The sequence below is a fragment of the Hippopotamus amphibius genome, chromosome 8 (assembly GCF_030028045.1).
Source record: "Hippopotamus amphibius kiboko isolate mHipAmp2 chromosome 8, mHipAmp2.hap2, whole genome shotgun sequence".
Classification (NCBI taxonomy): Eukaryota; Metazoa; Chordata; class Mammalia; order Artiodactyla; family Hippopotamidae; genus Hippopotamus; species Hippopotamus amphibius.
This window is the reverse complement of record NC_080193.1, coordinates 108,338,439-108,364,371: the sequence shown is the minus strand read 5'-3', so window position 1 is coordinate 108,364,371 and position 25,933 is coordinate 108,338,439. Positions and strand designations below refer to the sequence as shown.

The 25,933-nt window shown below is 34.8% G+C and overlaps 1 protein-coding gene across 3 annotated transcripts in view; it reads left to right on the top strand.

Moving 5' to 3' along the window:
* Window positions 1-25,933, top strand: part of SLC39A10 (solute carrier family 39 member 10) — a 92,732-nt gene that overhangs the window by 23,822 nt on the left and 42,977 nt on the right. For 2 of the 3 annotated variants that reach the window (XM_057744773.1, XM_057744771.1), the window contains exons 2-3: window positions 18,790-19,817; window positions 21,760-21,967. In XM_057744773.1, coding sequence (XP_057600756.1) covers window positions 18,801-19,817; window positions 21,760-21,967 — 1,225 coding nt within the window. In that variant the 5' untranslated portion in view covers window positions 18,790-18,800. Of the gene's footprint in view, window positions 1-18,446; window positions 18,575-18,789; window positions 19,818-21,759; window positions 21,968-25,933 lie in introns of all 3 variants that reach the window. The other variant, XM_057744772.1, reaches the window with a different exon arrangement.

The window sequence follows — 25,933 nt, the reverse complement described above, 5'->3', positions numbered from 1 at the left end:
GACTTGTTAATGTTTAGAACATATATTTTAAGATTTTTGTTTTAAATTAACATACTCTAGTTTTTTCAAATAAAGTGAATAATTTGATATATCAGTATAAATAAGTTTATTTTCAAGAAAAATAATCAATTTTAAAAAACTGAAGAGGGAAATTAGGTAGCTACAATGAAATCACTGGAAAGAGATTTTAAGAGCAAGTGTTAAGTTCACTGTAAATGCAGTATTATATAATAAATAATATACTTTATGATTTATAAAAAAAAGTTAAAACTTTTCCTCTGAAGATATCTGCTTAAACACAAGTGCTTGAAAGGTTTTTGGAAGCTAAAATGTAAACCTTAGTTAACAAATGTAAGACTTGTTTGTTCAGTGGATGTTTTATTTTCCCTAAAAAAGAAACGGATACTAGGGGTCATGTTAAGTTTAATTACTGCTTTTTCTTAAAGAAGAAAATACATGTTAAATAGAAGAAAAAACTTAAATTTAGAAGTCATAAAGAAATTGCAAAAAAAAATTCATAGGTTTCTGTGCATGTACATGAAAACATCTATACGTGAAAGGGAAAACATAAAGTAAAAAGGCATTGGACAGAATTGAAGGTGTTTTCTGCAGAAAATATGACCAAGCCATATTATGTGAAAGCTCATGTATATAAAAATATTGAGACACCAGGAATAATTTGAAAATATAAATATGAATAAGGTAATTTTACCTGTTCCAAAGTTAATAATACCAACTACTAATGAGGATACTGTGACCATACTGCTGGTGGCAGTATAACCAAACTAACTTCTCTAAAAAACAATTTGGAGGTATGTAACAAGACCTAAAAAGTATTCAAACTTTTGTGGTCTTTCCCCACATCTTGGACTTATCCAAGCAAGTAACTAAAAATAGTAGCACAAATTAAAGTGATTACAATTGTGACAAAAACTCTGTGAACAAATGCTTGTGAAAATCCTAAAACTGTAATTCCTTTTTTTGCACGTGACATAATGTGATTTTGTTCAACAGAAACTTTTTAAAGATTTATTGATATAACTGCTGACTTTTATTTTTAGTTTTTTCAATCAAAGTTATACATAAATACAGTTTAAAGAATTAAATAGTTCTGTGAAGTTTTTAGGGAAAAGAAGAATAAGTCCTTTGTCTTCCTTTTACATTCTGCCTAGAGAGTTAAGGAACTCCTTTAGTTTCTTTAGTTATTTTGCCATTCACTGCCATGTCTCCAACATGTTCATAACTTGTTGATTTTCAGTTTTAGTCATTGTCTGCTTTGGATTTAGCACTCTTCCCACCTCTCCATTTCCTATACCCCAATTTTGTCAGTACAATTGTATTGAATAATTTTGGTTTAGAACAGTATTTAGTGTTATATTTTTATGACTGTAAATGTTATTTACAACTGGGTCATTGTAATAAACTGTTACTTTTCCTGCACAATTTTTTTTCTGGCATTAATAATTTTCTTATTTTTTTTTTTCTTTTTCAATGTGTCTATATATCACAAAATCTCCCTGAGTCTCTGTATCTGAGTGTGATTCTGTAAGAAAGAGAATGTGCCCTAAGAAGACTGTATGTTTACATAAGAATTTATGTAGTTTTCTTTATATTGGACAAGATTGAACTTGATAATAAAGATGGATTGATAATTGATAATGAAATTGGTTTGCTAGTAAAAATTAAGTAGCTTTGACATTTGAATTATGCTTTTGTAAGATCCTGCTGAATGGCAGAACTGAGTCATTTAACTGTTCAAAAATAACTATAAGGACAACTAAAATCAATCAGATAGAAAGCTTCCCCGGTGGGGAAAAAGTAAGCCTGTGTTGTCAGCAGCATCAAAAAAATGTGAATGTTATGAAAATATTGCCCTGGGGACTTCCTGGTGGTCCAGTGGTTAAGACTCGGATCTTCCAGTGCAAGGGGTGGGGATTCCATCCTTGATCAGGTAACTAAGATCCACATGCTGCACTGCCAAAAAAATATATTAAAAAAAATATATTGCCCTGGACATTCATTTTGGCTGGCAGTGCTTATGAATGGCAAGTTGGTACAAATATCGGGGACATGCAACAGTGACAAGATGCTGAAAAAGGAAAACAAAGGAAGAGTGAACATGAATGGAGTAATACACATTTGAGGCAGTGATAGTAACTATTCTTAGAATGAAGGCAACTGTCAGGGTTGATGAGTCAAAAGAGAACACAACTCTGCAAGTTGAAGGGAGAAAGGCATGTGTGTCTAATTCAGGTCCTAAGGTTAGTGCTCTGCCTTTAAGTCCTCTTTGTGATTACATGTTGTGTAGGTTTATATGCATTTGTAGTGGAAAGAGGTTGAAGCTTATTTATTGAAAGGGTAACTAAAATTGTAAACATTTTAGTAGCTTCAAAAGGCATCACAGTATTTTGTGGCTGATAAAGGTATCCCGGCTCATACATTTACTAATCTCAGATTTTTTTTGTATTCACAAGCAGCGAAGCAGATATAGGAATATCATAGGTGGCTTCCTACAGTGTGGTTCCAGACGCCTCATAACGAAAGGTTGAAAAGCAGAGACTTCAGATGGTGTTGACATTTAATGAGAAAATGTTGGTTTGTCCATGAATGTTTAGAATACAGTATAGATTTGATGTGTGATTGCTTGATTTGGTACATTAAATCAAGGCTCATGTTTATATTCTTTCTCTTTAAAGAAGTTAGTGAAACAGGAGGAACCCTGAATTTTGCCCAAGCTTAATTAGCATGAATCTATTTTCATATGAATGAGTCGCAGTGTAAATATTAGAGATTGTATTTATTTTGGGGAAATAGCTACATTGACATTCCAAATTGAGATTGGCAAAGTGAGGGAATGAAAAAGCAAACCTTGAAGCTGTAAGAGGATTTAGAGGTTCTTGATGAGAACTCATTACTGAAGTAATTTTATGCCTTGAAGTTTTGTAATGTCAATGAGACTGGTATGTCATGATAATTCCTTTTCTCAATACTAGTGAATTGCGTGCATCCTGTAATCTAGACTTGGTCTTGGATGTACTAAGCATGTGCTCTCGGAATATTTTTGGTAGCATTCTTTGGGAGGAGTCAAAACAAAGGAACTTTTCCCCCTCTGGTTCTGTACTTTTCTAGTACCACATGAAATAGTGGTAATACATTAGGTTAATATACTTTACGAAGGATACATTTCATATTTTTATTAGTTCAGTTATGGGGACTTGTAGGGGCTGTTTTCCCTGTTTTTCAGAGAGGAAACAGTAACAGTGCTGGGATGAACTGGAGACAAAGGATTCTGACTCCTGGTTCTAGTCTACATATAAAATATTACATTGGGCAGATGTATCAGAAATGGGATTTAAAATGGATCCAAGTTATATTGCTATTAATAACTTGCACTTAAATAGCATTTAAACATTACAAATAAAGTGGAAAAGCATTTAAACCTTTTACCATTTAAAAAAAAGGTACGTTATTTGGTTTTCATAGTTACTGTGAAATAGAACAGGAATTAATATCTCCACTTTGTAAGTGATGGTAAGACGAAGAGGCTAAGTAATTTGCCCATCTTAGAGATAGTAAGTGGCAGAGTCAGATCTCTTGAGATCTTTGGCTCCCAGGCTAGTGTTTCTTCAGTAAACAGTCTCATTGCTTCTTCCACATTTTGTGTGTACTGCTGTTGAATCACAGAGGGAAACTAAATTGGTATTTGATTACCTACACTTCTGTCAAAATGGATAAAGATTGATGAAGTTATTCAGTGTTATAAATACCAGTTGTATTTATGTGATTCGGAATATAAATAAAACAAATTTCCACCATTATTTGAAGAAGTCCTGTAGTGAAACCCTTCAAAAAAAAAATGAAGTCCTTTATGAAATTAGGATACTGTGTACATTTATTGAATAGATTCTCATGTTAAATTTACTTTATGCATGATATATTTCTGTAATCCAGGTTGAGGGTTTTAGTGATTTCTCTCTTGGTTTCCACCTCATTGACCTTCAAAATATCAATCTGGAATATTGAAATGGCTAGTTTTAAAATATTACTAAGCAATTTATAATATTTTCCTGTGGTTATTAGTTTGTATATATGTGTGTTTGTGTGTGAGAAAGAGAGAACTTGAGACAAACACGGTTCTCTCATTTGATCTACATTTTGCTTTTAAAAAATACCCCCTTGAGTAAAAGTTGTTTGCTTGTTTTGTTTTTAGTCAGATGAATTGAATAAACTTAGTTGACCTCACACAGGATAAACTTAGTTGGCCTCTCCAGTAACAGGAACCAAGGATTGGAAATAGAATTATTTTAGTGCTTATTGGTTATTTTTCTTACATCAAGGAATCATTTTAAGTGATCTAGCGATGTTGACTTTGTTTTTTTATATTAACTGTAAGTATTAGAGATAATTTCTTTTCCCTTTAAAGTGTTTTGGTAGTATATTTTAGATGGGTTACATTAGTAATTATCTCACAGTGTTCTGGTTTTAAGATGCACAGATATGCTGGTGTAGCAAAATTGCCACAAACTTGAAATATCACCTTAATCATATTGTGTACCTTAACTGGGTCTTAGATTTCCATGTATTAAAAAAAAAGTGTTTAGCTAATTATACTTTAGGGTCTTTTCATCTTCAACTTTCTATGGCCCTATTTTCATCTGTATGAAATAAAGATAATTATCTGTCTTGAGACAAAATATCTGTAGATGGATTTGTAATACTAGCAGTATACATTCACTTTGTTCTCAATTTTTTTTTAAGAACTTTTAATGAGATACAGTTGACATATAATAAACTGCATATATTTAGAGTGTACTAGTTGGTATCCCAATCTCCCAATTCATTCCCCCCCAACCCTCCCCGCTTTTCCCACTTGGTGTCCATATGTTTGTTCTCTACATATGTGTCTCTATTTCTGCCTTGCAAACCGGTTGATTTGTACCATTTTTCTATATTCTGCATACATGTATTAATATATGATATTTGTTTTTGTCTTTCTGACTCACTTCACTCTGTATGACAGTCTCTAGGTCCATCCATGTCTCTATAAATGTCCCAGTTTCATTCCTTTTTACAGCTGAATAATATTCCATTATATATATGTACCACATGTTTTTTATCCATTCATCTGTTAATGGACACGTAGGTTGCTTCCATGTCCTGGCTATTGTAAATAGTGCTGCAGTGAACGTTGGAGTGCATGTGTCTTTTTGAATTATGGTGTTCTCTAGGTATATGCCCAAGTGGTGGGATTGCTGGGTCATAAGGTAACTCTATTTTTAGTTTTGCAAGGAACCTCCATATTGTTCTCCATAGTGGCTGTATCAATTTACATTCCCACCAACAGTGCAAGAGAGTTCCCTTTTCTCCACACCCTCTCCAGCATTTACTCTTTGTAGATTTTCTGATGCCCATTCTAACCAGTGTGAGGTGATAGATATCTCGTTGTAGTTTTGATTTTCATTTCTCTAATAATTAGTGATGTTGAGCAGCTTTTCATGTGCCACTTGGCCATCTGTATGTCTTCTTTGGAGAAATGCCTGTTTAGGTCTTCTGCCCATTTTTTGATTGGGTTGTTTGTTTTTCTGATATTGAGCTGGATGGACTGTTTATATATTTTGGAGATTAATCCTTTGTTGATTCGTTTGCAAATATTTTCTCCCATTCTGAGGGTTTTCTTTTCGTCTTGCTTATAGTTTCCTTTGCTGTGCAGAAGCTTTGAAGTTTCATTAGGTCCCACTTATTTATTTTTGTTTTTATTTCCATTATTCTGGGGGTGGATCAAAAAAGATCTTGCTGTTATTTATGTCGAAGAGTGTTCTTCCTGTGTTTTCCTCTAGAAGTTTTATAGTGTCTGGCCTTACGTTTAGGTCTTTAATCCATTTGGAGTTTATTTTTATGTATGGTGTTAAGGAGTGTTCTACTTTCATTCCTTTACATGTAGCTGTCCAGTTTTCCCCACACCACTTATTGAAGAGGCTGCCTTTTCTGCACTGTATATCCTTGCCTCCTTTGTCATAAATGAGTTGACCGTAGTTTATCTCTGGGCTTTCTATCCTGTTCCATTGATCTATATTTCTGTTTTTGTACCAGTACCATACTGTCCTGATCACTGTGGCCTTGTAGTATAGCCTGAAGTCGGGAAGCCTGATTTCACCAACTCTGTCTTTCCTTCTCAAGATTGCTTTGGCTATTTGTTGATTCTTCCAATCCAAGAACATGGTATGTCCTTCCATCTGTTTGTGTCTTCTTTGATTTCTTTCATTAGTGTCTTATGGTTTTCTGAGTACAGGTCTTTTACCTCCTTGGTTAGGTTTATTCCTAGGTATTTTATTTTTTTTGTTGCAATGGTGAATGGGATTGTTTCCTTAATTTCTCCTTCTGATCTTTCATTGTTGGTGTATAGAAATGCAAGAGATTTGTGTGTTGATTTTGTATCCTGCAACTTTACCAAATTCATTGCTTAGCTCAAGTAGTTTTCTGGTGGCATCTTTAGGATTTTCTGTGTATAGTATCATGTCACCTGCAAACAGTGACAGTTTTACTTCTTCTTTTCCAAGTTGGATTCCTTTTATTTCTTTTTCTTCTCTGATGGCTGTGGCAAGGACTTCCAAAACTATGTTGAGTGTAGTGGTGAGAGTGGACATCCTTGTCTTGTTCCTGATCTTAGAGGGAATGCTTCCAGTTTTTCACCATTGAGAATGATGTTTGCTGTGGGTTTGTCATATATGGCCTTTATTATGTTGAGGTAGGTCCCCTCTATGCCCACCTTCTGGAGAGTTTTTATCAGAAATGGGTGTTGAATTTTGTCAAAAGCTTTTTCTGCATCTATTGAGATGATCATGTGGTTTTTATCCTTCAGTTTGTTAATATGGTGTATCACATTGATTGATTGATTTGCATATATTGAGGAATCCTTGCATTCCAGAGATAAACCCCACTTGATCATGGTGTATGATCCTTTGAATATGTTATTGGATTCTGTTGGCTAGTATTTTGTTGAGGATTTTTGCATCTAAATTCATCAGTGATATTGGTCTGTAGTTTTCTTTTTTTGTAGTATCTTTGTCTGGTTTTGGTATCAGGTGATGTTGGCCTCGTAGAATGAGTTTGGGAGTGTTCCTTCCTCTGCAGGGTTTTGGAAGAGTTTGAGAAGAACTGGTGTTAGCTCTTCTCCAAATGTTTGATAAAATTCACCTGTGAATCCATCTGGTCCTGGACTTTGTTTGTTGGGAGATTTTTAATCACAGTTTCAATTCCATTACTTGTGATTGGTCTGTTCATAGTTTCTATTTCTTCCTGATTCAGTCTTGGAAGGTTATACATTTCTAAGAATCTGACCATTTCATCCAGGTTGTCCATTTTATTGGTGTATAGTAGCTTGTAGTAGTCTCTTATAGTGCTTTTTATTTCTGCGGTGTCTGGTGTAACTTCTCTTGTTTCATTTCTAATTTTATTGTTTTGAGTCCTCTCCCTCTTTTTCTTGATGAGTCTTGCTAGAGGTTTATCAATTTTATTTATCTTCTCAAAGAACCAGCTTTTAGTTTTATTGATTTTTGCTATTGTTTTGTCTCTATTTCATTTATTTCTGCTCTGATCTTTATGATTTCTCTCCATCTACTAACTCTGGGTTTTGTTTGCTCTTCTTTCTCTAGTTTCTTTAGGTGTAAGGTTAGATAGTTTATTTGGGATTTTTCTTGTGTCTTGAGGTAGGATTGTATTGCTATAAACTTCCCTCTTAGAACTGCCTTTGCTGCATCCCATAGGTTTTGGATCATTGTGTTTTCATTGTCATTTGTCTTTAGGTATTTTTGGATTTCCTCTTTGATTTCTTCAGTGACCTCTTGGTTATACAGTAGCGCATTGTTTAGCCTCCATGTATTTGTGATTTTTACAGGTTTTTTTTCCTGTAACTGATTTCTAATCTCATAGCGTTGTGGTCACAAAAGATGCTTGATAGGATTTCAATTTTCTTGAATTTACCAAGGCTTGATTTATGACCCAAACTGTGATCTATCCTGGAGAATGTTCCATGTGCACTTGAGAAGAATGTGTAATCTGCTGTTTTTGGATGTAATGTCCTATAGATATCTATTAAATCAAGCTGATTTATTGTGTCATTTAAAGCTTGTGTTTCCTTATTAGTTTTCTGTCTGGATGATCTGTCCATTGGTGTAAGTGGGGTGTTAAAGTCCCCCACTATTATTGTGTTACAGTCAGTTTCCTCTTTCATAGTTGTTAGCATTTGCCTTATGTATGGAGGTGCTCCTATATTGGGTTCATATATATTTATAATTGTTATCTCTTCTTCTTGGATTGATCCCTCAATCTTTATGTAGTATCCTTTCTTGTTTCTTGTAACATTTTTTTATTTTAAAGTCTATTTTATCTGATATGAGTATCACTTCTCCAGCTTTCTTTTGATTTCCATTTGCATGAAATATCTTTTTCCATCCCCTCACTTTCCATCTGTATGTGTCCCTAGGTCTGAAGTGGGTCTCTTGTAGACAGCATATACATGGATCTTGTTTTTATATCCATTCAGCCAGTCTGTGTCTTCTGGTTGGTGCATTTAGTCCATTTACATTCAAGGTGATTATCAATATGTATGTTCCTATTACCATTTTCTTAACTGTTTTGTTTCTGTTTTTGTGGTTCTTTTTCTTCTCTTATGCTTCCTGCTTAGAGAAGTTCCTTTAGCATTTGTTGTAGGGCTGGCTTGGTGGTGCTGAATTCTCTTAGCTGTTGCTTATCTGTAAAGCTTTTGATTTCTCCATCGAATCTGAATGAGATCCTTGCTGGGTAGAGTATTCTTGGTTGTAGATTCTTCCCTGTCATCACTTTAAATATATCGTGCCACTCCCTTCTGGCTTGCAGAGTTTCTGCTGAGAAATCAGCAGTTAACCTTATGGGCGTTCCCTTGTATTGTATTTGACGTTTTTCTGTTGTTGCTTTTAGTTACTTTTCTCTGTCTTTAATTTTTGTCAATTTGACTACTATATGTCTTGGTGTGTTTCTCCTTGGGTTTATTTATCCTGCCTGGGACTCTCTGCACTTCCTGGACCTGGGTAGCTATTTCCTTTCCCACGTTAGGGAAGTTTTCAACTAGAATCTCTTCCAATATTGTCTCGGCTCCTTTCTCTCTCTCTTCTCCTTCTGAGACTCCTATAATGTGAATGTTGGTGCATTTAACGTTGTCCCAGAGGTCTCTTAGGCTGTCTTCAGTTCTTTTCATTCTTTTTTCTTGATTCTTTTCCGCATCAGTTATTATCACCATTCTGTCTTCCAGGTCACTTATTCACCCTTCTACCTCAGTTAATCTGCTATTGGTTCCTTCTAGTGTATTTTTCATTTCACTTATTGTGTTGCATATCTCTGTTTGTTTGCTCTTTAATTCTTCTAGGTCTTTGGTAAACTTTTCTTGCAACTTTTTGATCTTTGCATCCAGTCTTTCTTCAGAGTCCTGGATCATCTTCACCATCATTATTCTGAATTCTCTTTCTGTAAGGGTGCCTATCTCCTCTTCATTTAGTTGTTTTTCTGGTGTTTTATCTTGTCCCTTCATCTGGTACAAAGCCTTCTGCCTTTTCATTTTTTGTGTCTTTCTGTGGCTGTACTTTTCAGTTCCTCAAGACGAAATACTGCTGATACTGCTTGATACTGCTGTCTGCCCTCCTGTGGAGGAAGCTATCTAGGAGGCTCATGCATGCTTCCTGATGGGAGGGATTGATGGTGGGTTTGGCTGAGTGAGCAGAGGTTGGTAAAACTTTAATCTGCTTATCTGCCAATGGGTGGGGCTCTGTTCCCACCTTGTTGGTTGTTTGGTCTGAGGCTACCCAGCACTGGAGCTTACAGGCTCTTTGGTGGGGCTAATGGTGGACTCTGGGAGAGCCACACCAATAAGCACTTACCAGAACCCCTGCTGCCAGTGTCCCTGTCTCCTCAGTGAGCCACAGTTGCCCCCCACCTGTGCAGGCAACCCTCCAACACCAGCAGGTAGGTCTGGTTCAGTCTCCTTTGGGGTCACTGCTCTTTCCCCCTGGTTACTGGTGAGCGCACTGTTTTTTGTGTGCTCTCCAAGAGTGGAGTTTCTGTTTTCCCCAGTCCTGTGGAGGTCCTGCAGTCGTATCCCACTGGCTTTCAAAGTCTGATTCTCTGGGGATTCCTCCTCCCGTTGCTTGACTCCCAGGTTGGGAAGCCTGACATGGGGCTCAGAACCCTCACTTTAGTGGGTGGACTTCTGCAGTATAATTGTTCTCCAGTTTGTGAGTCACCCACCCAGCATTTATGGGATTTGATTTTAACGCGATTGCGCCCCTCTTGCTGTCTCATTATGGCTTCTCCTTTGTCTCTGGATATGGGGTGTCTTTTTTGGTGAGTTCCATTGTCTTTCTGTGGATGATTGTTCAGCAGTTAGTTGTAATTCCAGTGCTCTTGCAAGAGGGAGTGGGCATACGTCCTCCTACTCCGCTATCTTGATACCACATCTTCCCAGTTTGTTCTTGTTATAGGTGTTTAATTTTGTTTATATAAAATTGAAAAGTTTGTTATTTGCCATTTTATGTAGGAGAACTACAATTGAAAGCCTGTAATTGAAAATATTTGTAAGCCTCTGTAGAAGAACTTACTATGGCGATTATCAACCCTGATTACTTCCATTCCATTCCAAGGATATATTTTGTTAAGCAAGATCCTTTTTTGACAAATGATACTTTTTTCTGATTAAAAAATGTATTTTCTATTACAGTATTTTTAAGATTGCATGCAAAAACTAGTGAAATTAGAATAAGGCCTGTAGTTTACTTAATAGTATTATATCAATGTCAGTTTCCTGGTTTTGAAAATGTACTATGGTTATGTAAAGTGTTTTCATTGGGGAGAATTGGGTAAAGAGTACATGGAAACTCTGAGCTATGTTTACAACTTCTTGTGAATCTTAAATTATTTTTAAATGTTAAATAAATTCATCTTTGGTTTTGGTTAAGTATGGGTCTGTTTCTAAAAACTGCTTATTACTGATTTTACTAATTGAAAGTTGAAATATACGTTCTTTAGGGAATAAAATTAAGTTTTGTCTGAAATATAGCACACGTCTAGAAAAGTACCCAAATGTTAAGAGTGTCAACCTCAACAAATTTTCATGAAGTGAACACACCCCTGTAACCAGCACCCAAGGGAAGAGATAGAACACAAACTACAGCCCAGAATTTCCTGCATGGTTCCTCCCAGTCATTTTCCACACCAAAGGATGACTACTATCCTCACTAAATATTTAGTTTTGATGTTAATGTTAAAATATTAGTGAATAATATTTACAGCAAAATATTAGTGAATTTCAGTTTTTTTGTTTGCATCCAAAGCAATATATTTACATCAGAAATAGTGTAATTTACTAGCACAATGATTAGAATACTTAACTTGACCCTTCATGTAGAAATTATACAATGATAGGATACTTAAACTTTTAAATGTGATGATATATTGAAAATCAGTAACAAAAGATGAAATTAGATGTGTGGTGGAAACACCTAGCTATTTTCCAGAATCCATTCTTGTGCAGTAGGATCATGCATAGATATCTAATGTACCCAGAAATCTTGGGTGAATTACTTAGTATATGTTTGCTGAATTGAGAAACAAATCAGTTATAAAACTAATATTCTCAATGCACAAAACTTAGAAAACTGTGAAACTTATATTTTTGATGTATGATGTCACTCATGTATTCACATTCCTGTGATGCTCTCTTGAATGTAAATGATTAGGGGACTCAGGATATTAGTATCTTTGCAGTAAAATTGAGCACTATACATTTAAAAAATAGACACAAATGACAATTTAAAACTCATATAGATCACCCACAGCTTTTGTGTTCATGGAGTCATTCATTTGATGTTGCTTGATCAGTATATATGTATGTTTTATTTTCACCACTGGTACCTATTCATGTGACAGTGAGATAATGTGCACTGAAGAAACTGCAAGACATTTACATATCAGATGAACAGAGCAACATTCATTCAGAGTATTGCCTTTCACTAGTATATTCTAGTGGAAAACCAAGGTAATTGCAGGGAGTGTAATGTTCTCTTTCTGCTTAATAGTGATTGTCTTAATTATCTATACCCTTTCATCATTAGTGTAGAGGTAAAATTGATATGTTTTAAGTGGTGACTTTATCCTTGAGACTATTATATAAGAAACTGAAGTGTTTGGATTAAAAAACAAACTCTCAAATTTAATGTAGCTTTGGAATTAAATATATTTTATAGACTAATTATTTTCTAAAATTCTTAACCCACATAAGCCACATATGAAAATTAAACCTGATTTATTTAGGTAACCATAATATTCGATTTAATTATCATTTGAAATAAATGGGAGTGTTTGATAAATTATTTTTTATAGGTAGTGGCTCTCAGATTTTAGCTAGCATCACACTCACTAGGAAGATTGGATGACACACTGCTGAGCCCTAACCCCAGAATTCCAGATTTAGTAGGTCAGAGTTCCTGATTTAGTAGGTCTGGGTGGGGTGCAAGAATTAACATTGCTAACAAGTTCCCAGGTAATCATGATACTGCTTCTGCCGCTCCTCCAACATATGTTGATTAATCACTGATGGTGGTTAGGTATCAAACTTACAAAAAAGTACATACAATAACAGATGGCCTCTGACCTAGAATATTTTGACTTTACAGTGGTGCAAAAGCAGTATGCATTCAGTATACTGCCTTTTTTTTTTTCTTTTGGCTGTGTTGGGTCTTCGTTACTGTGTGCAGGCTCTCTCTAAATGGGCTTTGCAGGCTCTAGAGTGCAGCCCCAGTAGTTGTGGCTCATGGACTTAGTTGCTCCGAGGCATGTGGGATCATCCCAGACCATGGATCGAACCCATGTCCCCTGCCTTGGCAGGCAGATTCTTAACCACTGAGCCACCAAGGAAGTCCAAAACCATATATTTTGAATTTTGATCTTTGTCCAAGTTAGTGATATGCAGTACAGTGCACTCTTGTGGTGCTGGGCAGTGGCAGGGAGCTGCAGCTCCCAGTCAGCTACTTGATCACAAGGGTAAACAGCCATTCTGTACCCATATAACTTTCTGTTTTTCACTTTCAGTACAGTATTCAATAAGATATATGAGATTATTATTATAAAACAGGCTTTGTATTAGATGATTTTGCTTAACTGTAGGCTAATTGATATAAGTGCTCTGAGCACTTACAGTAGGCTAGGCTAAGCTGTGATTTTCAATTGATTATGTATATTAAATGCATTTTCAACTTAAAGATTTTTTTCAAGTTAGGATGGGTCAAGACATAATCCCACCATTAAGTTGAGGAAGATCTGTAAAACAAACACCTAAATACCATTATGCTGCTTTAACAAATATTAAATGTTTTGTCACATTGCTTCAGATTCCCCTCACTTTTTAATAAAACACTGCAGATACAGCTAAATATGCATACCCCCTCGACCATCTTACTCCTTTTCTTCTCTTCCTGAAAAGATAACCACTCTACAATGTAATCATCACCACGTTAAGCTCTTGCTACATGTATATATACCCCAAATTAAGGTATTTTGCATGTTTTTAATTGTGTTTATCATATAAATGATATAGCATGTACCTTTTTGCAGTTTACTCTTTATGTTTCTAAGATTTGTGTTTGTTGTGTATTCTTTCATAGTCATACATTTATAACTTTAGCGTGATCTTTAATTACATAAGTATGCCATATTTTTTTATCCACTCTTCTACTGATGGCTATTTAAGTTTGTGGCAGGTAGTCATGGTTATATAATCAACTGCCATTCCTCATTTACCTCCTTTTTCCTTGCTGTTAGTATGCCCACCTGTGTGTATAGGAAAGGTGGCTTCTTTCCAATTCCAAGAGAATGCTGATTTGTCTAAACCGATAATGGTAATTTCTTCCTTTACCAGTTTTGTTGCGGGTATATAGTACAGTCCTAATCAAAGACATGTAAAGCGAAATCTGAGAGGAACTTTCAGGAAAGATTTTTCTCCCTGGATAAAAAGAAGATAAACCTTCCAGCTTTGGATATGGCTGTGCAAGAATGGAGTGATTGTAGCAACAGCAGTTTCTTGAAATTCTGAGGAGACAGATCTGAGGAAGAGAGAATTTGGGGTTTTGCTTGTGTAATTGTCCTGAAACCACCGTTTTTCCCAACTTTTTTTTTGTGAAATTTTCCTCTTTGTTTTAAGCACTTTTAGTTGTGTTCTGTTATTTGCAACCCAAAGCATCCTGTTACAAGATAGTTAACATTAAAAAAAAATTTCAGCAGTACTGCAGTTAAGATTCTTAACTTTGTCTCCTGTGCATAAGTGTAAGAGTTTCTCTAGGGTAGATAGATAGAAGCGGAATTTGAGGGCTGTGGAGTGTATTCATATTCAGCTTCAGTAAATGTCAAATTGCTTCCCAAAATGGTTGCACCAGTTTATACTCCCACCATCAGTGTAAGGTAGTTTCCATTTCTTTGCATTAGAGTTTTGCTTAACACCTGGTATTTTCAGATATTAATTTTTGCATCTAATATCTTGGTGCGTTATCCAGGTTATTAGTAATCATTAACGCTACTCAACCAGCTGTTCTGTTTATATCCTTTGTATAGTTGTGCAATATTGGAGTTTTTTTGCATTGATACATATGTCATATATTCTGGATACTAATCTTTTATATGCATTGTTTATATATACACATTGCAAATAGCTTCTAGTGTATAGCTTGTTATAAGCTTTGTTTATTGTGTTTTTTTAGAGTAATATTTAAACAATTTAGTTTAATTAAATTAATCAAAATTTCCTCTTAAGGTTTGTGCTTTTTGCACCTTATCTAAAAAGAATCTTTCCCTAGCTTAGAGTCATGATAGTCGCTTATATTTTATTCTAGAAGTTAAGAATTTTTTTTGTTTTTCACATTGGGTTTTTACTCTTCTTGGAATTGATTTTTTGTATGGTGTGAGGAAGAACTATTTTTTTTCACAATATTATTGATTCTTTTTCTGAACTCTGTTCTGCTTCTCTGGTCTATCTTTATGGTCCTGTGCCAGTTCTATTTAACTATTTATTAAAAGAAATCTTTATCACCTTGCTAATTTTCTGAACTGTGTTGGTTGTCCGTGGGTTTTTGCTCTTCCATATGAATTTTTGGATGAATTTGTACAGTCTCAGCAAAAGCAAACAGCTACCAGAATTTTGATTGACATTGAATTAGATTTGTTTATACACTTAGGAAGACTTTATATATCTTAGGCCATTTATTCTGCCCATGTTGGTGGTGTCTATCCAGTTTTGCAGTAATTCTTTTCTGTCCTTCAATAATGTCTTATACATTTCTCCTTTTAATGGTCTTGTCTGTTTATGTCTAGGACCCTAATAAATTTTGTTTATAATTGGTTTTTATTGGAGAAAATTTGATTTTTAAAAACTTTCAATTAAAGCACAATTTTCTGAGGTACAGAAAAGTACACAAAGTACAATGAATTATCACAGAGTAAACATATTTATGTAACCATTACTCAAGAAAGAGAACATTACTACAACTTCTAGTCCCAATTATCACCCCTCTACCTTCCCCTCAAAAAATAATCATTGTCTTTTTTTAAAAATTAATTAATTTACGTATTGGCTGTATTGAGTCTTTGTTGCTGCGCATGGGCCTTCTCTAGTTGAGGAGAGCAGGGGCTACCCTTCGTTGTGATGCTTGGGCTTCTCATTGTGGTGGCTTCTCTTGTTGTGGAGCATGGGCTCTAGGCACACAGGCTTCAGTAGTTGTGGCATGTGGGCTCAGTAGTTGTGGCTCATGGGCTCTAGAGCGCAGCCTCAGTAATTGCAGCATATGGGCTTAGTAGCTCCAAGGCATGTGGGATCTTCCTGGACCAGGGCTCGAACCCATGTCCCCCGCATTGACAGGTGGATTCTTAACCACTGCCCAGGGAATCCCAAAATAATCATTGTCTTGGTTTAGTTTTGCCCATTTTTAATTTTATACAAATAGAATTTTGCCCTATGGTTTATATATAGTTAGTTTGTTGTCTTTAGCTCAGTCTCAATTTGTGAGATTCATCTGTGTTAATGTGTGAATCTGTAATTTTATTTTCATTCCTGTGTAGTATTCCATTGTAAAATTGTTCTGTTTTATTTATCCGTTCCACTGTTGATGGAGATTTGGCCTTTTTCCTGATTTGAGCTGTGGTGAATAATGATTATGTGAACTTTCATGTTCATTCTTGTCTTTTGGTGTCCCTGTACATGCATTTCTGCATATACCCAGGAGTAGAATTGCTATGTAAGTGTATATGCTTATATAAGTTCAGCTTCTGGCAGATCTTGCCAAATGGTTTTCCAAGAGATACCAATCTACAATCCCACCAAGTTCCAGTTGACTCCATATTCTTGCCTACACCTTTTAAATTTTATTCATTCTGGTGGGTGTGTAGTGGTATCTACTCATGATTTTAGCTTATAATTCTCTGACGACTATTAAGGTTGAGAATCTTTTCATATGCTTCTTAGTAATTTGAATATCCTCTTATAAAGTGCCCGTTCAAATTTCCTACCCATATTTCCATTGAGTTGTCATAATTTTCATATCGATTTGTGGAAATTCCTTATATATTCTTTTTTTTTAAAGCTCTTTATTGGAATATAATTGCTTTACCCTCTTGTACCAGCTTATGAAGTACACCAAAGTGAATCAGCTGTATTTATACACATATACCCACATCCCCTCCCTCCCGCGAGTCCCCCGCACCCCCCCCCGTCCTAGCCCTCTAAGGCATCACCCATCATCGAGTTATACAGCAACTTCCCACTATCTGTTTTATAGTTGGTAGTATATATATATCTATGCTACTCTCTCACTTCATCCCAGCTTCCCCTTTGCCCCCCGCCCCCCCCATATATTCTTGACTAGTAACACTGCAGTAATTTTCTCCCAATCTGTTGTCTTTTTAGTCTCTTAATGATGTCTCTTGATGAATAGGAATTTATTTTGATGTACTGTACTTTATCAGTCTTTCCTTTATGATGCACAGTATGTCCTATCTTGAAGGTCTTGAAGCTAGTCTCCCAAATAAATCTTCTAGATCTATACTTTCCAGTACAGTAGCCACATGTGACTGTTGAAATGTGACTAGTCTGAATTAAGATGTTCTGTAAGTATAAACTATGTGCCAGATTTCAGACATAGTATTAAAAAGAATGTAAAAATTTCTTAACTTTTATATTGATTACATGTTGAAATGATAATATTTTGGATATAGTGGATTAAATAAAATGTAGGATGAAAATGACTTTGACCTGTTCTAGAAAACTTTAAAATTGCGTGAATGACTCACCATATTTCCATATTCTAGTAACATGCTGTCCAGTAGAACTTTCTGTGATGATGGACATATTCTCTGTCTACACTGTTCAGTATGGTAGCCATGAGCTACATTTGACTATTGAGTATTTAAAATGTAGTTAGGTAACTGAGAAGTAGATTTTTTTGGGGGGTGGGGGTGGGTGTAGGGATGGCACTTGTGTGGCTTGTGTGTTCTTAGTTCCCTGATAGGGGTTGAACCTGGGCCACTGCAGTGAATGGGCCAAATCCTAACCACTGGACTGCCAGCGAACTCCCAAGAAGCTGAATTTTTTATTTAATATTAGTTTAAATTTAAGTAGCTGCATGTGGCTAGTGGCTACCATATTGGGCAGCACAGTTTCGGACCCTTCATTACTTTAAAATTTATTGTTTTAGATTTATGTTTATAATCCATCTATAATTGATGTTTACATATGGTGTGAGGTAGGGTGTTACATATGGTGTGATTTATTTTTCTTCTGTATGAAAATCAAGTTGACCAAGCAACAAGGAAAAGATAATCTTTCATATTTTTAGACTATGTTATTTATTTGTTCTTATACCAAATACCCACACTGTCTTTAGTAACTGAGTGTCTTGGCCATTCTTGGCCCTTTCTATTTCCATGTAAACATTAAAAATACCTCATCAGTTTTCATAAAATTATGAACCTTCTGAGTTTTTTATTGGAATTACATTGGATCTCTATCTCATCCAGTCTTCAACATGATAAAGCCATCCATTTATTTAGGTCCTTCATTTCTCTCGACAATATGTGATCCTTTTTTAATGAAAAGATCTTGCACATCTTTTGTTAGATTTATTTCTAGCTACTTGCTACTGTAAATGATAAACTTTTTCTCATTTCATTTTCTAATTATTGGTGGTATAGAAAAATACAGTTGATTTTAGGTTATTGTCCTTAAATCCAGCAACTGTACTAAATTAACATTAATTCTTATAGATTCTTTTGGACTTTCTGCATACCCAATCCTCCCATTTGTGGATGACAGTTTCATTTCTTTCTGATTCTTACATGTTTTATCATTGTATTTCGTCTTGTTGCCTTATTGCATTGACCAGGACCTCAAGAACAGAGATCAATAAACTTTTTTGTAAAGGACCATATAGGAAGGAAGCCAGCATTTCCTGTACAAATGTACATAGACTATAAAGTATTGTGCTTAAAGGGAGTCAAAGTAGTCTTACAGGTGAGTTTTAAGCAAATTTATTAATTTGAAAGGGCTGTACACTATTTTGATAAATTAAAAGGGGCCATTTGTATAGAAAATTGAAGAAGGAAAGAACGATTGATAGCCATGAAAGAAATGGGGTAAAACATTTGCGTAGTGAATTGGCAACTGCTGGAGAGTTTATTTTGAATGTGCTTAAGTATAAGCTAATGCTTATTTCTCTTTCTCTTTAGGAAAAATAGAAATGAAGGTACATATGCACACAAAATTTTGCCTCATTTGTTTGCTGACATTTATTTTCCATCATTGCAACCATTGCCATGAAGAACATGACCATGGTTCTGAAGAGCATCACAGACACCATCGTGGAATGACAGAATTGGAGTCAAGCAAATTTTCAGTGCTGGATGCTGAAAATGAAAAAAAATATTATATTGAAAAACTTTTTGACCGTTATGGTGAAAATGGAAGATTATCTTTTTTTGGTCTGGAGAAACTTTTAACAAACTTAGGCCTTGGAGAAATAAAAGTAGTTGAGATTAATCATGAGGATCTTGGCCACGATCATGTTTCTCACTTAGATATTTTGGCAGTTCAAGAGGGAAAGCATTTTCACTCACATAACCACCAGCATTCCCATTATCATTTAAATTCAGAAAATCAAACTGTGACCAGTGTATCAACAAAAAGAAACCATAAATGTGATCCAGAGAAAGAGACAGTTGAAGTATCTGTCAAATCTGATGATAAACATATGCATGACCGTAATCATCGCTTATGTCACCACCATTGTTTGCGCCATCACCTTGATCATAACAACACTACTCGCCATTTTCCTAATGATTCCATTACTCACAGTGAGCATGGGGAGCCTAGCCATGAACCTTCAACAGAGACCAATAAAACACAGGAACAATCTGAAAGTAAGCTACTGAAAGGGAAGAGGAAGAGAAAAGGGAAGAAAAGTAATGAAAATTCTGAGGTTATTACACCAAACTTTCCCCCTAACCACGATCAGGGTGAACAGTATGAGCATAATCGGGTCCACAAACCTGATCGTGTACATAACCCAGGTCATTCTCATGTACGTCTTCCAGAACATAATGGTCATGATCCTGGTCATGGACACCAAGATCTTGATCCTGATAATGAAGGTGAACTTCGACATACTAGAAAGCGAGAAGCACCGCATGTTAAAAAAAGTGCAATTTATTCAGCTGCTAGTCACAAAGATCATAATGAAGATGACCGGCAACATGAGGTAAGCAGAACACAGTGGTTGCTCTGTAGTTCTCAGATGATTGTGGAGCGTTTTTAGGTGAAGAAAGAAGTAACAGGAATAGATAACCATATTCAAACTTATTTCCAGTTACAAAATACCTTAAGGAATCAATATCAGATTAAAGATTTTTATCTGGATTTTCAGTTACATTGTTTGTTCTCAAATTTTGGTTCCTTCCATTCTAAATGTTTAACGGTGGTTAGAAAGAAAATATATTCCTTAATTTTATTCCTTATTTTACTATCTTGCTTAAGACTTGTTTTGACTCCCCAAGTTACTTTACGAGTTGTTACTGTTAGCTGGTTTCTAGATAATTAAAAATTGAACCCTTTTTTTGTTCAAACTGTTTTCTTGGGAAGTGACTAGACAGTTTCTTTTTCATAGTTGTTAACTTCTTGAATTAACTGTGGAGTGGTTCCCAGTAATTGATCTAGCTCCAAAGTTAGGTATTTTGCACATGTGGTAGATTTGTTTTCTCTGTCACTATATCATAGGACCTACTTGCTCGTATTAGCTTTTTCTAATGCTTTTGACACTTGTACAGTGAATGCAAAAAGATATAATAATGGAAGACTCCAGTAGTAATGGGATGGTTCTGTTTTTCTTCTGAATTTTCATGTTCTTTTGAATACTTTCACATTTGATTGGTTCCTTCTTGATTTTTAAAAAACTGTTCACCATAAAAACATTTTTGTTTTATCAGAGGATATCAACACCCTTATTTATTCTTATACTTAGCTCTCATTAAAGTTTAGAAAAGATTGTTGAATTTGTTTATTGTTTAGAAGTATAAAAAGCCACACCATCTAATGTGGAGAATGACCTCAGTCTTTGTTGTTTCTGTCTCTTATTGAAGTGTGTTTTACATCTAACTAAATATGTTTGTTTCTTTACTGGGCAAATCATTAGATATTTGGCTTTTTGCAAATTTTAAAATCTTAGTGTACTTTTAAAGAAATATATTAATTTATTACTATGGGTAATATCCTAGAGTCTTTTGTTGATAATAACTAGACATTATCATTAATGTTTACTTTTTGTATTCTACTTGTGGGATCTGGATCATCAGACTTGTTATTTTGTATCCTCAGAGGCCTGATGCATATTGGGGAGTTTTTCAAGATTTCTGGAAATGTTGTATGCATTGGATGGGATAGTAGTACCTCATGTAAAGACCTGAGAAAAATCATTTGTTTGTTTATATGTTTTGAGGTTTTTTTTGTACTATAGATAAAATAAACAAGCATACAGCCAGAGTGCATATATATGAAAAAGAAGTAATGCCATCTCCTTTGCCTTAATTTTAGATGTTTATTTTTGCTGTATGATGGGTCCAGATTTTTTTTGTTACTTGTTTTCTTCTTTTTTTGTTGTATTTCGTAGTTAAAGTACCAGTGGATAAAGCTGCCTTTTTTAACCTTCCAGTTTTAGCATTGGACTAGAATTCCCCTATATGATATTCTTTTGGGGTCCCTTAGTGCAAATGTCCATATCCTTGTATATTTTAATATGAAGTTATTTAAATACTCTATTTAACACTGTTCCACAAGTAAGAATCTTGAGTGATTGATGATTGCACTTTGACTAGGGAAGTGGTTTTTCTTTTTTTCCTCACCCTTTAAGGATCCTGGGAATGTAATTCTAAATCACTCTTATAGATGGCAGAAAGCCATTGTCTTTTACATGTTGCGGTGAAAAAATGGTTAAAATCCATAAAAAGTTTTGGGTAATCAAATTGAATGTGTTCTTATCATGAATTCCTTTCAAAAATCATCCTTTGTAATAGATAATAGATATCCACATGTTGCAGATTATTTTCAAATAATACTTAGAATATATTTTACTAAACAATATTTTCTTTTTCTGTATAAGAGTTTCTTAAAATACTCTTACTTAATTTGTTTTATCAATTTCCTTGCAGTGTTTGAACGTCACTCAGTTATTAAAATACCATGGTCATCGTGCCAACTCGCCAATCTCACCTGATCTATTTACATATCTTTGCCCTGCTTTGTTATATCAAATCGACAGCAGACTTTGTATTGAGCATTTTGACAAACTTTTAGTTGAAGATTTAAATAAGGATAAAAATCTGGTTCCTGAAGATAAGACAAATATAGGGGCATCAGGTAAGAAAGACTTAAGTTCTTTCTCCTTAAAAAAGTTGAATCACAAAGTAATTCCAAATGATTGCCTTCCTTTTGGTGACTTTCAGTATGTTTTAATCAGGTTTATGTGTGTGTGTTTAGAAAAGACTAGGGGAAGACAGGAGGCACAACACAGTTTACTAATCTCTTCTGGCATACAGAGGAATGTTTTGCTATGGACAGAGAACTAATAGATTAGAAAGGAAATGCAGGTTTGTCATAAATTGATTCTTCTTGATGGGCAAATGTTAATAAGGGGACCTCCTAATTAAAGTTATATGATGTTATAATTACTTAACATTTAGCAGAGTGAGGGGCTGTAGTGAAAAGCTAAGATTATTAAGTTTTTAAGAAAGTAAAAAGGGAAGCCAGTGTGGTTAAACTCTAGGAGTGTCTCAGAAATGCCAGTGATTGGCACATGAACATCATGGGCACTTCTAGAGAGTAAAACCAAATGGGTAAAACCAAAACTATTTTTAAGCTTTTCTCTAGGCTCTTTTTCATCATACCCAGTTGGCTAGATTGCACCACCTTGATGTTTACAGGTACTTACCACCTAATGTTTCTGGAATTTCTGCTCCACAGGAAGTTTGATACCTCTTACTCAATCACAAATGCCATTCCAATTCATTCTTTTGATAAAATCTGAAAATCTTTTATTTTTTTCCCTCTTATGGTTTTTGTTTTCATTTCCTATTCTCCCTTGTATAATCAGTTATCAAGTCCAATTAATTGATTCTTAAGTATCTTCCAACTCTGTCCACTCTGTCAAAACTTTAGTTCTGATTCTCTTTGGTTCTTTACTGAATTGTTGAAATAACTTCATAACCTTCCCTGCCTGTGTTTTTGTCCCCCTTGTAAGCCATGTGTAGCACTTAAGCTAGATTATATTTCTAAAATGCAAATGGGATACTCTGATGTAGATTTTTCTTTTTAGTGATAACCAGCATTTATTTAATACATATATTTTTCTTTTATTTATTAACAAACATGTATTGCAGGCACTGTTCTAAACTCAGTTCATTTACTCCTTACAACAGTCCTGTGAGGTGGAGAATGTCACCCTGATAACTTAGATCTCAGTCCTAGGAAGTTTAACCATCTTGCTATCCGTGTGATAATAAGTGTTTCACATGCTTTTTTTTTTTTCACTAAATTTTAATAATAATTATTGAATTATTATATGAGAAAGCTATTATATGATTCTTGTTTTCACAGATAGGGAAGCTCAGGTATAGAAAAGTTTAGTAACTTGCCCGCAATTCCCAGACCTAATAAATGATAAAACCCACCAAGTCTGAGGTTTGTCTGATAAATGTTCTGGGCAATCACTGTGCTATTATTTTCCAAATGTAGCTAATTCTGGTATCACCTTTATGATTTTTGCCATATATTGTTATACTATTTAGTATTTTTCATTAGATCTCTAGTATTTTTCTTTACTTTTTTTTATATTGTAAGCAGTAATCTCTGTGAGAACATGGATTTGATGTGATGTGCTAGTTATATTTTTTTCCTCATATATTTTAGAATACTGCATTATGCTATGTTGTTCAAAGTTCAGAGTGTTTTGTTGGTTTTTTTTACCCCAATCATGCTTTCCAGAATATGATCCACGCCTACCTACCTTTCCATCTTTATCCTCCACCATTTATTTCTTCCCTCTTAGCTCTAACCATAACAAACTCATGATAATAGATTATGCTGGTTTTCCTTCATTCCTCTCTTCCTTTTCACATTGTAAACCTCTCTACTTGGCTGACTACTATGAATCTTCAGCTCAAGGGTTAGTCTCTCTGGGATAACTTACTGACCATCCTAGGCTTAATTAAGTCCCTTATCTTGACACCCTCTGGATACTTCCATCATGGTACAGAGTTTGGGGATCTTAATAATTGGATTAGTTATGTTTTTGTTTGACTTTAGTTGCTTAAAGGAAGTACTGAGTCTTTCATCTCAGGATACCGAGTACCTAAGATAAAGGGCACTTTGGACAAAAAGTAAGCACTCATATACTGATTAAATGAATAAATTGCTTAATATTACTCTATAAGCTTTCAGTTCTAACCTAGGAAGAACACTTCTCAGTCAGCCTAGTGCACTTTGATAATACAGTGTTCTCAGAATTGGTAGTATTTCATGAATTTCATCATGTGCAAAATCATGATGAACACAGTTCTGGTTGAAATGCCCAAGATATAGTGGTGCTATTGCATAGTAATTAAGTTGACTAAATTGATGTGTATGAATATGAACTAAAAACAATTTTTATAAAGTAGAAGATTGAAAGAACAGCATTTAAAAATTTTTCATAGTGTAGTAATAAGGTAGAGATGTTTAAGAATATCACATCCTAGTATAACAGTTTTATATGAGATAGAAACATTCCTTAAAGCTTAAAAGAGTACACATAAAAAGAAATGCTCTCAATGTATAACTAAGTCTCCTAGGTTCCTACCTATTCTTGGTTAATTTCTTTGCAGTAGGAAAATAACTTTAGAATAGATACAATTAATCATAATAGCCTATATTTATTGGAACCATACCATGTGTTATTTTAAACACTTTTACAAGAGTTATTTAATTTGTTACACCCATGAGGTAGGCACTTTTACTTACTTCTCTTTGCTGAGGAAAGGAGGCTTTGAGAAGTTAAATAACATGCCCAAGGTCACATAGCTGCCAGCTGGCAGAGCTGTGATAGGAACTAGAGTATTCTCCACCTGAAGTCTGTAATGTGATAACCACTATGCTCTTCTCCTGTGCTGTGCTCTACTGCTTCCTGCTGAAAAGGTTGTGTGCTTTGTTAGAATGCAAGTGACAGGGAGATAGGGAGAGTGTTAATATTTTAAAAGATAATGCAGACATAGATGGGAAAGTGGTAGAGGTAAATATTGATATAAGTATTACTGTAAGTATAGCTTAGTAATTTACCAGAAAAAAAACTAGGAATAGTCTTTTAGTAGACAAACTGGGTTCAGTTTGGTAAGATCTGGAAGGGCAGAGAAAGTGAGTCCACACACTAGATTTGAATAACGATCTTTGGATAGACAAAGTATGCCCTGTTTCTGGCTTTATGCTCATTGATCTTTGTAGATAAGTAAACACCTTGAGAGCCACAGTCTCTCTCAGACGGTTATAAATTCTCACTGGCAGGAGTAAAAGGGGAAACTAGGTCTAAGATGATTTAACTTAATTAAAAATAAAATACATTTGTTCTTTACAGGGAAAAATGGAGACTGACAAGATTGTGGCATCTAGAGTTAAAACTAATAGCCTTTTATTTTTACGGTTTCTAAAAAAAACTCCAGTTCTTTGTTTTCACATCAACTATGGGTTGTGACTTAGAGTTGTCTGTGTTGTAATATTGACAATTTATATATTTTAACAAAGCTGTTGACAGATGCTTGACTATAGTAATGTTGAAAATTACAGTTTATTAAATATGAAAAGCCTTAGAGGAAATTGTACTTGCTTTGAAAAGAAATACGTTACTAATAGTGAATATTGATTAGTTGTTTGCAGGTGGTTATTAGCATTGTCAGAAATGAAGCCTGAGTTAATTATGTCCTGATAGATGTTGATAATTGTTATAGAGATTGCCCTGCTAGTAATTATTTTTAATGACTGCTGCACCATTAAAGAAGGTTAACTTGTTCTATATAAATCTCCCATAGTGACACAACTACTACCTCATTAACTGTTCAAAGACTGCTGTAAACCAAATATGCTATATACTGTATATGGTAGAAATCGTTTGTTTCGCAAGTTTGGCTCATTTAGTCATGGAGTTGACCCTAGCTTAATTTCCAAGAGGGGTTGTGAATAGACTGCTAAGCATTTTCTGCCAATTAAAATGCTGAAACTGTAGAAAACTGTCATCTTGCACATGCTTTGAACCAAGTTCATTAGAAAGTTTCCACAGATGAACGCTTCTTTTTAAAAGAA